This window comes from Tarenaya hassleriana, unplaced genomic scaffold (genome assembly GCF_000463585.1).
Source record: "Tarenaya hassleriana unplaced genomic scaffold, ASM46358v1 Cleome32, whole genome shotgun sequence".
Taxonomy (NCBI): domain Eukaryota; kingdom Viridiplantae; phylum Streptophyta; class Magnoliopsida; order Brassicales; family Cleomaceae; genus Tarenaya; species Tarenaya hassleriana.
This window is the reverse complement of record NW_010966372.1, coordinates 401394-415842: the sequence shown is the minus strand read 5'-3', so window position 1 is coordinate 415842 and position 14449 is coordinate 401394. Positions and strand designations below refer to the sequence as shown.

Sequence of the window (14449 nt, the reverse complement as noted above, 5' to 3'; positions counted from 1 at the left end):
GGTTGAGAATTCAAGATGTATTATTATTGATAATATTACATTATTACAAAGAGATATAGAAAGAGAATGATAAAAATACAAATACGTTAATATGTCATAGCCTCATAATACAATATATGTAAATATAAATACATCAAAATCTATATATATTAAAAATTATGTTCGAAGGTTTCTCATGAAGACACCTCATCATCCACATTATCATCCATATGGTAACATTCTTAATTTTTATTTCCATTTAATATATTCATTAGCTATATATTTTGATAAGACTAGAATATTATTACAATTATTATTATTATTATTTTAAAATATAAATAATTTATCTTTAGTTTATATGCTAATTATGGTCATAATATGATAACTATTTATATATATATATATATATCGTATCAAACTAGCACTAATTTTTAAAAAAAATATGTTTTTAAGAAATTACAATATTCATTAGTTATATAGATATCGATTATATTAGCACTAAATTTTACACATGGAATATATGCTTTTTAAAAATTAGTTACAAGATATAATAATAATAAGATGTTAACAGATTATTATACTTATTATTATTATTATATCAAAACTAGCACTAATTTTTGAAAAATATGGTTTTAAGAAATTAAAATATTCATTAGTTATATATATATTGATTATATTAGCACTAAATTTTACACATGGAATATATGTTTTTTAAAAATTAGTTACAAGATATAATAATAATAATAATAAAATGTTAACAGATTAGTATTATTATTATTATAATATCAATATATTATTATAATTTTAAAAAATAAACAATTCACTTTTTATTTATACGTTAATTATTGTGGTGTAGCCATCTAAACATCTACATGGAAGTTTTTAAGATTTTGATTGGTTATAAAAATATTTTTTAATTACATATAATTTGTATTTTTTTATTGAACATAATAATTAAGTGGTCATGGAAAAACCTAATAGATATTAGAATTAAAAAAGAAAAAATCATCTTTGTTATATAAACAATCTATTTTGAACTTAATTTATATATTACTGAAATTTTATTTGCTTATATTTATATTTAAAATTTATTTGTGATCTTAATGACTTTATCTTAATAAAAATAACAAAAATAAAACATTACATACAAACCCTAGATTAATATAATTAAGAAACAATATTGTATTCAAGAGAGTCATTGTAAATTTCAATATTTATGCCATGTAAAAGATATTTATTGGAGATTACAACTAAAAAATTTAGAACAAAAAACGCATTGTGGCCAAGACGTTACTTGCATTCATTATCTCACACATAACCACATTTTTTAGTTGTTTTTTTAATTAATCCCAATTTATTGTATAATTGACTTATTATATTCTGTATCAATTACTCTTATTATAACGCCAATTTATCATTTAGTATTAAGTGTTTATACAAATTTCCATTTAATTGTACAAAAGAAACGGCTGTGCGATAGTAAATGGAAAATCAATTTTGTTTTTATTACATTGATTACTGTATTTTCAATTTTATTGCTAGCATAAAATATTAAAAACGTGTAAAGAGAATATATTGACCCACTAACCAATATATATATTATTTAGATGTTATTAACTGTGGTTATATTAAGCGAACATTGGATCATGCTGAAGTGGCCGCTCCTCGAGAGAGCTAGGCCTCATTGGATCGTCCTCCTCTCCATCCGATGTTTAGCGGGTCGTTTGAACTCTTTTGTGTGTTCGTGTTTTTCTTTCAGCTCATGCAATCATCCACCCAACAGTTGTGTACCTTGGATTTATAATCTCAATTCTTATATACTAACTCTTTGTCTTATATAAGCGCTTCTTCGATCAAGCTTAATCGAGACACATGTCCATCGTCAAAGCCAACTTCATTTTTTTTTTGGGAATAATACAGGTCTATGAAGATACACCGGATCGGGTAGGACAGTTTGCACATATTACAAGCTTGATCCATTCCACTGCTGCTTGTAATTGATCCGACCACAAGCCAAAAGATGCGTCTTTGGTGTGGAATGATTGAACTAGAGAGATTGCTAGATGGATCCAAAATCTGCATGGATTTTAGCCTTGTGACCTAATAAAGGTTGGTTCTCATGATCTATTTTCTTTTCCCAAATGCAGAATCATTTAGTTTCCTTTTTTGTTTAACCTTTCGATCTATTACTCGATCAAATCTTGACTGAGATGGTTCCTTTGCAGGTGACAAATTTTTTTAAAAGTATAATCTACATTTTCTTCCAATTTCTCTGCGCTCAAGAGATATAGCCAAAGATTCCAGTATAGCCATGCGTAACAAAAGAAGATCATTGTCTCTTTCTAAAATCACATATTTAACAAATAAAATAAGAGTTGCTATCTTATTTCGATCTTACAAAATTACAATTTATAGTAAATAATTATATTGACATATATTTCAATTTAAACTATCAATTTGATGAAATTTTTAAAAAGAATATAAAATAATTATATATATCATTGATTAAAAAATAGTAATCCAAATAAATTCAATATATCTTTGATTAATATAATTATTTTAAAGAAAGGGTAGAGTAATTTATAATAAATCCAGATAATGTTATTTTTGTTAAGTAGAGTAATTTTGTTTTTAAAGAAAGGGTAAGAAGAAACTTTAGCATCTATTAAATATGTAAACATGGCAACATACAGAAATATTATTGATTTTAGTGAAATAATATAACTGTATTAATATTTTATAATAATTTATTTATTTTATTAGAAATCATTTTATTTTGATAGTATAATATTTCTGTCAGTTAAAAAATTAATTTTTTAAACAAATCTAAAATATAAAAAGTCATAATTTACAGTTTATATATATATAATTATTAAGAATTTCTTATAACTTTAAAATGTATGATTTTTAATATAAATATATTAATTAAAATTCGTTTTAATTGTCCTCATCAACGTTGCTAATGCAACTTCAGTTTTCAAATTAGTTGTTGATATATTTCTTCACTTCCAATTCCATACATTTATTTTTTGCCCAATTTGGATTTTAAACATTCATATTAGACTATCTATTCATTTTTAAAATTTTAGATTGGAATACGCATCTAACTTCAATTATTGTTTTTGGTTCACATGCAAGCTGTTATTTTGTTTAAATATTACTTGTGTTGAGCTTCTGATGAAGATGCTATTCAAAATAACTTTGTTATTATTCTACTACTGCTCAAGTGATATATATATATATATATATTTTACAACTAATTATAGAGATTATATACGTTGGCTATCCCAAAACACTCGATCCGTCATATACACCCAATATATGTAAATCTAAAACTAAGTGTTGAACACGTAACATGCACTACCATCTGACCTCTGCTAATGCAATTGTGGCATCTTCGATTTTTTCATTTTTGGTAAATCATATGCAATCAGTGATGCAAATTCTTTTGTAATAATGAATTTCCATAATGGTTAATAATCTCAGCGACGACGGTATTCAATGCAATGTGTAAAACTGTCTCGACGACGACGGGATTCATTGTGTAAAAACCACAGATATAAAGATGGTTTTAACCATGCAATGTAATATAGTTGTCCATTACATAAGGGAAAAAAAATTTGGAAAAAACATAACTGAAGTTTGCTTAAATATTTTTGATATACTATCCATCCAAACTGATATTTAAGAACCAATATCATTTTTATATTGAGCTTACTAATACATTCTATGTCTCATGTGTTCTATCGCTTAGCACATCAATGTTCACAAAGATTTACATAGATGAAAATCCCAACGTCATCAAAAATTTTCATCGGAGATAAATAAATTATATCATTATTGATACAAACAATACGTATAATATTTAATTAATAATTTAATTTATTACCTCACCCTCTAATTTTTTTAACCCGAAGCAAACGAAGAAAAACAATGGTACCGCGCACAACCACAACATATCATCGTCCTTGAACCTATACATCATCTACGAAGCGATATCAATATTCTATCATTGATTTAGTTATGTTTATAAAAAAAAAATATTTGCGATTTAATATTATGGGATCGAGGCAAGATATATTCTTTTTTATCATATAGTCCAAACCTAACTGGGTATTATTGTGTTAGTTGATTTGGAGCTGATCTTAAAATCATATATTTAATACGTGTAATCCCAACACATGATATATAGATGATACACATAAGGTTATATATATAACGAAATACACAAACAAAAAATGTATATTCAAACAATGAATTCTGTCAATATAATATGATATTAGTCTATGATATACAAAAAACATTTAAATTTATAAATTTAATTCAAACAAATTATTAGTATATCATTTCTTTACCACAATTATAAAAACAATTTTAGTATATATATAAATAATAACCCGCGTATCGTGTGGGTCTTTCTTAAAATTTATATTAATAAATATGTAAATATACTAGTATCTAATCACTAAATACTATTTTCCAATCTTGATATCGATGACTTCGAAAGCGTCAGAGGAGGTAGACGAGAGGATGCAAAACAACGGTTAGACACTTGTGTAGTATCTGCAGGGCCTAACCCTATATAACCATAGTTAAGAGTCGAGATAACATTTTAAAAAGTATGGTTTACGTTAAATTTTTATCATGTAGTATCAAATTTGTATAAAACCCTAAACAAAAGCCATTACAATACATTATTGCACCATTTGATGAACATTGTACCTGACGAACCGGATAACTTTTACAGCCCCTCCTATTCTTATTCTTCTTATTCAACTTTTAATATAAACATATATACGATTATTTCTCTGCGTACACAATTTTTTCTAGAGCGAAGATCTTGCAGTCTTGTTATTCACACCTTTGTCGGAGAGACCAGAGAGTTGTTCCGCGAACCTCGTCATCGCTGGCTCCGGCAATATAACAGACATGACGAATCCGGGCTCACCGTCCTCGTTCTTACATGGTACGAACAAGCTGAGTGCCCCCGTATTTCCCTCTGGGGGCCCCGCGTACACCGGTGGGCCCCACCCAAAGTCCATGTCATCCCAACCCATACGCCTCACGTCGGAAACAAAGAAGGTATCTGAAAGCTTCAGGCGTCGCGGACCGGTCGTTCCCAAGAGATCGGCCAATGACCTGACGTATTCTTCCGTCACGCTCGATTTCGCCGCTTGCACCAACCTTATCGCGAATTCTAAAGGTCGTTCCGTGAGTTCTCTCGCGGTTGTTATGGAAACCGGAGACACAACCACATTCCCGTAGTAGCCCGGCGGTAACGGTGGGTTGCTACAAATGGAACGCGCGTTTACGACGATCATGACTCGCGTTTCGGCATCTGGGAGGGGTCTTAGGGCGATGGTTCGGCAACGCCAGAGGTGTGACGTCAGCAGCTCGGATGTGGTGACATGGATCTTGGCCGGGACGAGTCGACGTACAGCTGAGATCTCTCTGGGGCCGAAGAAGAAATAGCCTTGGACCTGTGGAATGGTATCACTAGCATCGTGCTCGTCATCGTCATCGTACTCGTGGTGTACGTGTGTTACACGCGGTGGGACCCTGGCGCTTAAGAGATGACGGTCCCACGCTGGTGGGATAGACGGTGCGTTGGCACCACGTGTCAACTCCGCCAGCGTCCTTAAGAAAAATGTCATACTAGCAGCGTCACACATGAGATGACAGAAGGTGACGGCGAAGACAAAGCCTCCACATTTTAGCCTCGTAACCTATATAGTTTTAAAAATTAAATGTTTCATGAAAACATATTATAAAGTTATTGAATTAGGGCAAGATCGGGTCGTATCATTTTGTAGACTCTGAATTTGAGAGTTATAAACATGAAAAGATCAATAATTCATTTTGTAAAAAATATCAGTTTCTAAAATAGCGATTTTTACACGTAAATATATCAATATCAATATATATATATATATCTTTGTACATCACACGAGACATCATATGTTTCAATCAGACTATTCTTTCTTTCTTAGTATATGCGTGCCTTGGGAAATATTATGGATAAGGTTGTAAATTGATGTAATTTCTCAAGAAGAAGTGGTGTAACCTGAAGAAGAAGCAGGGGGGAATCAAGAAATCCTAGCGGACCCTCGGTATCAAACAGAAGCTCCTCTAAGCAGGGGAAAGGGGGATGGAGATATTGTCCGAAGTCATCGAGAGCCACGTCAGTGTCGGCCTCGACAAACATTGCACCTTCTCCGTTACAATCCACAATCAGTTTTCCGTTAGGCCCCTCCCTAATCCGGCCGGCGAACGGATAATAGTAAACGAGCGTTTCGGCCAGAGCTTTGCGAATCATTTGAACGGGGTCGGAGTTGTTATTATTGATCATCGACGAATGGTTGTGTCTGTAGAAAAGGATACCATGAACGTGTTCTCTTACAAGGATGTGATCATCAATGTCGGAGAGTTTCTTAAGCTCCCGTGGAGTTGGCTTCGCCGGAGAGATTAGCTCTGGCTCCCGGCGATGTACTTTGAACACCAACGAGGTTGCCTTTGAGATCGGCGCCATAGCCATAGCTAGTTTGGGTAAAAATATAGATTTTTATGAGATTATTTGGAGAGTAAGAAAGAAGACAAAGGATTCCTGTTTGAATTCATCTTGAATTGTGTTGTGGGGTTATATTTATAGTAAAAATTGATATCATATATATCTATTCCCACATTTAATTAATTTATAGGTTTTATTAATATCATAAATGTGGTTGTTTGGGGGTGGAATTGTGTTTTTTCTGCGGTGATAATGTTGGTTTATTCAACCCGCGCGTTAATTGTGTTGTTATTAGTTGGAAGACCAACGAGGATGATATTGATATCTATCCATCTCGTCGTTTTTTCACCACCGAGACAAAAAAAGGCTATAAGTACATCACTTATATCACACATAGACATGATGTTGAGGTTCAAGTATTAAATTACATTTTTTTAATTCAAATTTATTCTAAAATTTTAGAGAATTCGAGATTTAATTAACAAACTTTTGTATAAATTAAAAAATATATATTACAATTGCATCTTTATAAAATTATTTCCATAAAAAATAACTATCACAAAAAATATATAATACAATAATTTAATATCTAACTTTATTTATATTATTATAGTTTTTTAGCTCCGACAGTCGGCGGTGCATTTTGAACATCAACGAGGTTGTCTTTGAGGTCGTTAGTTGCGGCTCTATATCTTATCCGGATGATATCGAGTTTTATATGATTGTTTAATGGAAAATTTTACATTAATGTACCACAAAAAAAAAATCATTGCATTCTATACCTTTACTATTGTAATATTTGTATTCTAGTGTCGAAATCGAATGCATTCTGAATTTTATTTATAGCCAAAAGAAATATCATATCTATTATCACGTTTTAAAAGTTTTTTTTTTCTGTATGATGAGTGTGATACTTTTGTTGGTGGGAGATTGATTAGTTGGGAATAATAACTCGTTAATTATGTTGTTGTTAGTTGGAATTGATAATAACGATATTTACCCATCTTATCATTTTTTTTCCCAATGAGACAAAAGGTAATCAATATATCATTTTTATAACATAAGGCTTTTTGTTGATGTTCAAATATCAAGTCACGTTTTGTTAATTGATATTTATTCTAAAATGGTTGAGAATTCAAGATGTATTATTATTTATAATATTACATTATTACAAAGAGATATAGAAAGAGAATGATAAACAATACAAATACGTTAATATGTCATAGCCTCATAATACAATATATGTAAATATAAATACAACGAAATATTTATATTAATAAATACGTAGATATACAATACAATTTCCAATTCAAATTGATGTAATGAATGTTGCACGGAACAATACAATTTTCAATTCAAACATTCATTCATATAGAATTCAAACGTAAGTCCTACATATATATATATAGAAAAAACAAACTGCAACTAGGAAGTTATAAATCACTAACACACTACGTAAACAACTGCAAATACATAAACTATAAAATATTAACTGCTCCACAAACGTGCATCTCTTTTGCAGGCTTTGAACCACATGATTGCTAACACGGAGAATCAAGGGCCCCTCTCGAACCCTCCACATCAAAAGAAGCTCCTCTAAACAAGGGAAAGGAGGGTAAAGATCTTGTCCGAGGTCACCCAGAGCCACGTCAGCATCGGCCTCGACAAACAATACACCTTCTGAATTACATTCCACCATCAGTTTTCGGTTAGGCCCTTCCCGAAGTCGGCCGGCAAACGGGTAATAGTAAACGAGTGTTTCGGCCAGGGCCTTGCGAATCACTTGGACAGGGTCGGAGTTATTATTGATCATGAACGAAGGGTTGTGTCTGGAGAAAAAGATAGTATGAAAGTGTCTGTCTTAGAAGGATTTGATCATCAATTAATGTCGGAGAGGATATTGAGCTCTCGTGGCGTTGGCTTCGCCGGAGAGGCGACGTGCTTTGAACGCCAACTTTGAGCTTGTTTGGGTAAAATTATATAATTTTATGTGATATTTGAAGTAGGAGAAATGACAATGGATTCTTATTTGAATGCATTACTAACTTTTTAAAAGTTTTTCTACGATAAGTTTGATCATTTGGAGGTGGGATATATATATACATTTTCTTTTAGTGTAGATATTAGTGTATTCACCTTTTTATCGAGAAAATTCTTTCGATTTGTAACGACTACATAAAATATTATGTCTTCTAAAATTTAAGTTGTAAGAATCTTATATTGAATATTAACCTCAAACATTCACCCTCCCGTTCTTGGACTAACCATTCAGTAAATTTTTAGTTTTTATTTTTAATTTACACTTACTTTTAAACCATAAACTCCAAACTCTAAATTATATTCATCTTTAAATCAATTTGAAAAACTTAAATCCTAAATCTCAAAATTTTATAAATTATGATTCATGATTCTAAAGTTTAAAATATGTTTGTTGTTTAAAATTTTATAAATCATATAGAGTCAATAGACCACCAATTGAGTTGGTTATACTAGTTGGAAGATAACTGTTATAATAAATAGATAATTTTATAATAAAAAAAATATGATGTTCACGGATTGAATAGCTTATTTATTAAATTTAAATGGTTGAAAATCAAGATTATTTATAAATAATTTTAAAAATATTTGAAAAAAATGCATTTATAGAAAAATAATCTATATACATAATTTATTAATTAATTTGCCCTAATATTGTCCCACTTTTTTTTTTTTTTTGTCAAATCTGGCATGAACCAAGTGAAAAACCGGGTAAATAATAAGTCATTATGTTAAAAAAATAAATAAAAAATCACACTATATTTTAAAATTCTAAAATCATTGTAAACAGGAAAGATAGAAAAAATGTTTGCAAAATGGTGTATTATATATGTATTTTTTTAGCCCGACTAAAATTATATTCATATCAAATTTAATTGATATTTTTAAATATATTCAAGATAAAAAGCAACAAAAAATGGAAAATATAATTTACCCAAAAAAAAAACAAAAATGGAAAATATATAGATTATGTCTAAATAAAATTATATTTTTTTCTGATAATTTTATAACTCCTACAGACTCAATCACACCCTAAATGACATCTATATATTCATCTTTTTTTTCTTCAATAAAATAGTTTTTTTTATATAAAAAAATGTTTAAAATTTATTATTATCAAGTTAACAACCAACTCAGAACAATACAATTAAAAAAAGCGCGATCGAATTGTAAACTCCCACAGTCACGGACAATCACACGACCATACGGACTATTAGAACTATTGGTTCTAATGGGTTTATTGGTATTAATGGGCCGTTTATCTAATGGGCTTCGTACCTTTAGCTTAAGATTTTCTCTTTTTCGAAGGCCTATTAAGATATTTATTTTTGTAAATGTAAAAATTAAAAGAAGAGGTGGGCTAACGGTTAGTTTTGGTTTATTTTGGGTATTTAACATTTTTTTATTTCTTTATTTTTTAATGTAAAAATTAAAATTCTTGATTTTTTTTAAGCCTAAAAAAGCGATGGGCTAACGGTTAAGCTTTGGTTTATTTTGGGTATTTAACATTTTTTTATTTCTTTATTTTTTAATGTAAAAATTAAAATTCTTGATTTTTTTTAAGCCTAAAAAAGCGATGGGCTAACGGTTAAGCTTTGGTTTATTTTGGGTTTTGAGAATTTCACCTTCTGCAACACCATAAATAAAATTTTAAAATAGATCTATATGTAAATAAAATTCTCGATTCTTCAACAAAAACAAGTTTACTAGAAAACGTTTCCGATTTATTATCAACCAATACATATAGAACAACAAAATAACATAATATATATAAAGTCAAGACATTGATTCGATATCAATGTTATTGTCCATCAACTATTAATATGAAACACATACGTTTAATTCTAGAGCGAAGTCCTCATCGGATCATTAGAACAAAAAAAATGATTCACAGAAACATAATATAAATTCATTTGATTATCATAAATTTTTATACATGAAAAAAGATTTAAAAAAGTTAGATGACACATCTTCTAAAAAATATAACAGTCCACTAATTTTATATAAGAAAAATATGATATTTTTTAAGATTACTTGATTTTAAAAATAAAAATAAAAATTAGATGACACACATATTATAAAAAGGTGTTCATCTTTATTACATCGAAACATACATTTTAATATTGTTTAGAGGAAATGAAAAAAATTACAGTATTTAATAGAGAAAAATATTAAAAAAGAAAATTATAAAAAACGTAGTGGCACCAATTTCAACCCACCAATAACCATATTTATTATTTATTCTTTTTTAATTAATTACAATTATTGTATTATTGTCTTATCATATTTCCTATCATTTATTTTTAATATCAAATCTCTTTTATACATACATATATGTATACATATATATATATATGTATATGAATATATTCGATTTTTTCTTTTTTATATATATGAATATCTTGGAAGATATATAGAGATTATATAAGTGTGTGTATCTATCAAACACGTTGACGAGGGTATGTCATACCTTGGTACAAAAAAATGTCCTAGAATCATATATCCATATCTATTTTTTTATAAATGTTAAGAGATCTTCATCCAATTAATTATTTAATTTTATTTATTTTAGTAGCGTATTTGTATAAAAATATTTAAGAAATGTTATTATCCAATTAATATTTTATTTATTCATATACATACATTACAATTATATTGGCTAAGTATGCTATTGATTGTAAAAAGGTACGAATACATTGATAAATTTATTCAACTAATAATGGTTTTATACTATAAAAATGTGATGATATTCATTTATTCATTTTTTAACATATATATAATAATTTAAAAATATTTTTTTGGTTAGAAAGATAAACAATTTAAATTAATAATAACAAAAAAAATAAACCTCGTGTCGCGCGGTTCTCTTCTAGTTATAGCAACGAGGTCGATCGGCTCCATAGCCATAGCTTGTTTGGGTAAAATAATAGAATTTTATGTGATTATTTGGAGTAAGAAAGAAGATAAAGGATTCATGTTTGAATTCATCTTGAATTGTGTCGTGGAGTTTCATTTATAGTAAAAATTAATATCCTATATATCTATTCCCACATTTAATTAATATATAAGTTTTATTAATATTATCATAAACGTGACTGTTTGGAGGTGGAATAGTGTTTTTTTGTGTAGTGAAATTGAATTATCAAAGGTAGGGATAATGTTGGTTTATTCAACCCACGTGTTAATTGTGTTGTTATTAGTTGGAAGACCAACGACGATGATAGTGATAAAAAAAAACACTACAAGTACATACATCACTTGTATCACATATATATGTATATATATATATATGACATGATGTTGAGGTTCAATTATTAAAGCACATTTTATTTAATTCAAATTTATTCTTATTAGCATTCGTCAACTTTTCATAAGATCTTATCGGCTTGTGCTTTCGTCCCTCTCCAGGACACGAGCGAGCTCTTCCGCGAACCTTTCCATAGCTGGTTCGGGCAACACAACTTGCACGGAGGTTTCCGTCTCACCGGTCTTGTTCTTACGCCGTATGAGCCAGCTAATTTCCCAAACACCTCCTTCGACGAGCCCTCCGTACACCGGCGGGCCCCACCCAAGGTCCACTTCGTCCCTGCCGATGCGCCTCACATCGGACACAATGTAGGTCTCTCGAATCGTCGCGTTCCGCCCGCCTTCCGTTCCAAGTAGGTCGATCATGGACCTGATCCACTCCTCCGTCACGCTGGATTTCGCCTCTTGCACCAGCCTTACAGCGAATTCCAGAGGTCGTCCTGATAGTTCGCTCGCGGTTGTTATGGCTATCGGACTCGTAACCGCATTCCCGTAATAGCCCGGCGGTAGCTGAGGTTTGCGAAGAAAGGGGCGTGCGTTCACCGCAATCGCTAGTCGCGTTTCGGACTCTGGGTGGCAGTTCAGGGCGATGGTTCGGCAACGCCAGAGGAATGAAGCCAACAGTTCGAAGGTGGTGACGCGGTCTCTGAGATCGGGCGGTACGAGTCTGCGTATGGCTGAGATCTCTCCGGGGCCGAATAAGAATGAGCGTTGGACCATTGGGTCATGTGGAGTGGTATCTCTAGCATCGTGAACGCCCTCGTTAACATTCACTAGGTGCGCGGGTGTTACACGCGGTGGGACCTTGGCGGTCAAGAGGTGACGGTCCCAGACCGGTGGGATGGATGGCGCGTTTGAGCCACGCGCAAACTCCTCAAGCGTTCTTAGGAAAAGTCTTTGACCGGTACCGTCGCACATCACATGATTGTAGTTGAAGCCGAGGATAAAGCTTCCGCATTTTAACCGCGTAACCTACACCGTTTTAATTTTGAACAAAAAAAAAATGATTCACGGAAACATAATATAAAATCGTGGAATTAGGACATGATCGGATCATTTCACATTTACAGTCTTCAGAAGCAAATTTTTTGATACCATGACACGACACATAACAAGTTTCAGACACAGACCATTCTTCTTACTTAGGATAATAATATTATTATTATTAAAAAAAATGGTTAATAAGGTTGTGATGTGAGGTAATCTCTTGTAACCTGAAGAAGGAGCAGGGGAGAATCAAGAAACCCTAGCGGACCCTCGGTGTGACACCCGAAACTCGTATCCCGCAATACGAGTTGCGCCACATGGACAAGTAAAATAAAAAAAAATCGCATTTCCAAAAATCCGCGGGAATTTAAAACTTTTATTTTTAGAGTTCAGCGGAAGAAACTTTCTTACATACATATACGGTACATTATTCCAGTTATAATTATACATACACAGTGGTAGTATCACATTATTACAAACCATAAAAGTCTACCACCGATATAACACAAACCGTTCCCCGAAAACGTAAATGTACCGTAGAGAATAATTATACATGATCACTCGGTAGGTCACAACAGTCTTCGATGTCCGCCCCTCGGCTACTGCTGCTCACGACCTGAAACGTTGCGTAACAACGTCCTAAGCTAATTGCTTAGAGAGTGAACTCGGGCGTAACCCGGAGTTCTATTCTCATGGTGCCAGGGAAAGCACAAACATATAGATATATGTGTGTATGTACTAATATTCTAATAAACGGGAATTGAACACATAAATCACAGTAAGCACGCAGCAAACACAATCAAGTCCACACGACAAGTCGGCCGTACGACAAGTCGCAGGACAGAGTCCGTCAAATCGTCTCTACGCGCACCATGCGTAGGTAAGTACTCCCCATGTGCATAGCACAACCACCTCTCTCCTCGGAATCCATCTACTCCTCAACCACTCGGAATCCGGCATACGTATCTTTTTATTTTCTCCGCCCGAACACATCACCCCACCCTAGCATCGATGGCACCTCTCGATGCTAGGCGTGTCCCCACTCCGGCATTGATGTCACCTCTCAATACCGGAGTTCACCTGACGTCGGCTACAACCGACACCGTCGACTATAACGAGAGAGCCAATCGCTGCAACTCTCCCTTGCCGACCATCCGCCGCGGAAATACTTGTCAGGTTCGGGCCCGAACCTGGCAGAGTAAGTCCGTACCACCTCCTCGGGGGACCACAATCCACCCGAATCTCAGGTATATGTATTGCCTCATCCTCGGGAGACTCATCTCCCGGAATCCGCTCCGTCGCTAACGGATACGTTGGCGCGGTTCTAAAAAAAACCGTGTGTTCCTCGTCACGCAATAGTACCGACCCCAATCGGCTATCCACGCAAGTCATCGGGATGCCCATAACCGTCCTGTCATTCGGACGTTGGCGCGATTATATCATCGCCACATTCACAATCATATCCCATACGGGTGGCATCCGACCCGGATCGGATGGCCCGTAGATGGGACGCAATCTCGCAACCATCGTATAATCATTCACAAGCGTCCGTTTCTACAATCACGCGCTAAACGTTAATCCGAACCCTTCCGAATTAACGCTAGTGCCATGCCAGCTACCCCAATCACATGC

The 14449-nt window shown here is 32.6% G+C and overlaps 2 protein-coding genes and 1 long non-coding RNA gene across 3 annotated transcripts in view; 1 reads left to right on the top strand and 2 right to left on the bottom strand.

The window, feature by feature from the left end:
• The first annotated feature begins 1626 nt into the window (after positions 1-1626).
• On the top strand, positions 1627-2393 carry LOC104820829. The gene is made up of 3 exons (XR_772982.1): positions 1627-1761; positions 1900-2088; positions 2205-2393. It is a non-coding gene; the product is annotated as an uncharacterized LOC104820829 (long non-coding RNA).
• Positions 2394-4604: 2211 nt separating this feature from the next.
• On the bottom strand, positions 4605-6597 carry LOC104820828 ((Z)-3-hexen-1-ol acetyltransferase-like). The gene is made up of 2 exons (XM_010551446.1): positions 6044-6597; positions 4605-5705 (listed from the first exon to the last, which is right to left on the bottom strand). Exons 1-2 carry the CDS (start codon positions 6512-6514, stop codon positions 4806-4808), a joined length of 1371 nt encoding a protein of 456 aa, XP_010549748.1. The 5' UTR covers positions 6515-6597; the 3' UTR covers positions 4605-4805.
• Positions 6598-11829: 5232 nt separating this feature from the next.
• Positions 11830-14449, bottom strand: part of LOC104821156 ((Z)-3-hexen-1-ol acetyltransferase-like) — a 4146-nt gene continuing 1526 nt past the window's right edge. Inside the window, exons 2-3 of the mRNA XM_010551955.1 lie at positions 13371-13466; positions 11830-12802 (exon numbers count right to left, since the gene is read on the bottom strand). Of these exons, the coding sequence (XP_010550257.1) occupies positions 11903-12802; positions 13371-13466 (996 nt within the window). The 3' untranslated portion in view covers positions 11830-11902. The remainder of the gene's footprint in view (positions 12803-13370; positions 13467-14449) is intronic.

Bases quoted from the DNA above. Each gene is read 5' to 3' on its own strand.
- LOC104820828 (XM_010551446.1), bottom strand. From the start codon at position 6,514: ATGGCTATGGCGCCGATCTCAAAGGCAACCTCGTTGGTGTTCAAAGTA. The intron at 5,706-6,043 runs GTTACACCACTT...AAAACTATATAG, and splicing joins CCCCCCTGCTTCTTCTTCAG to GTTACGAGGCTAAAATGTGG.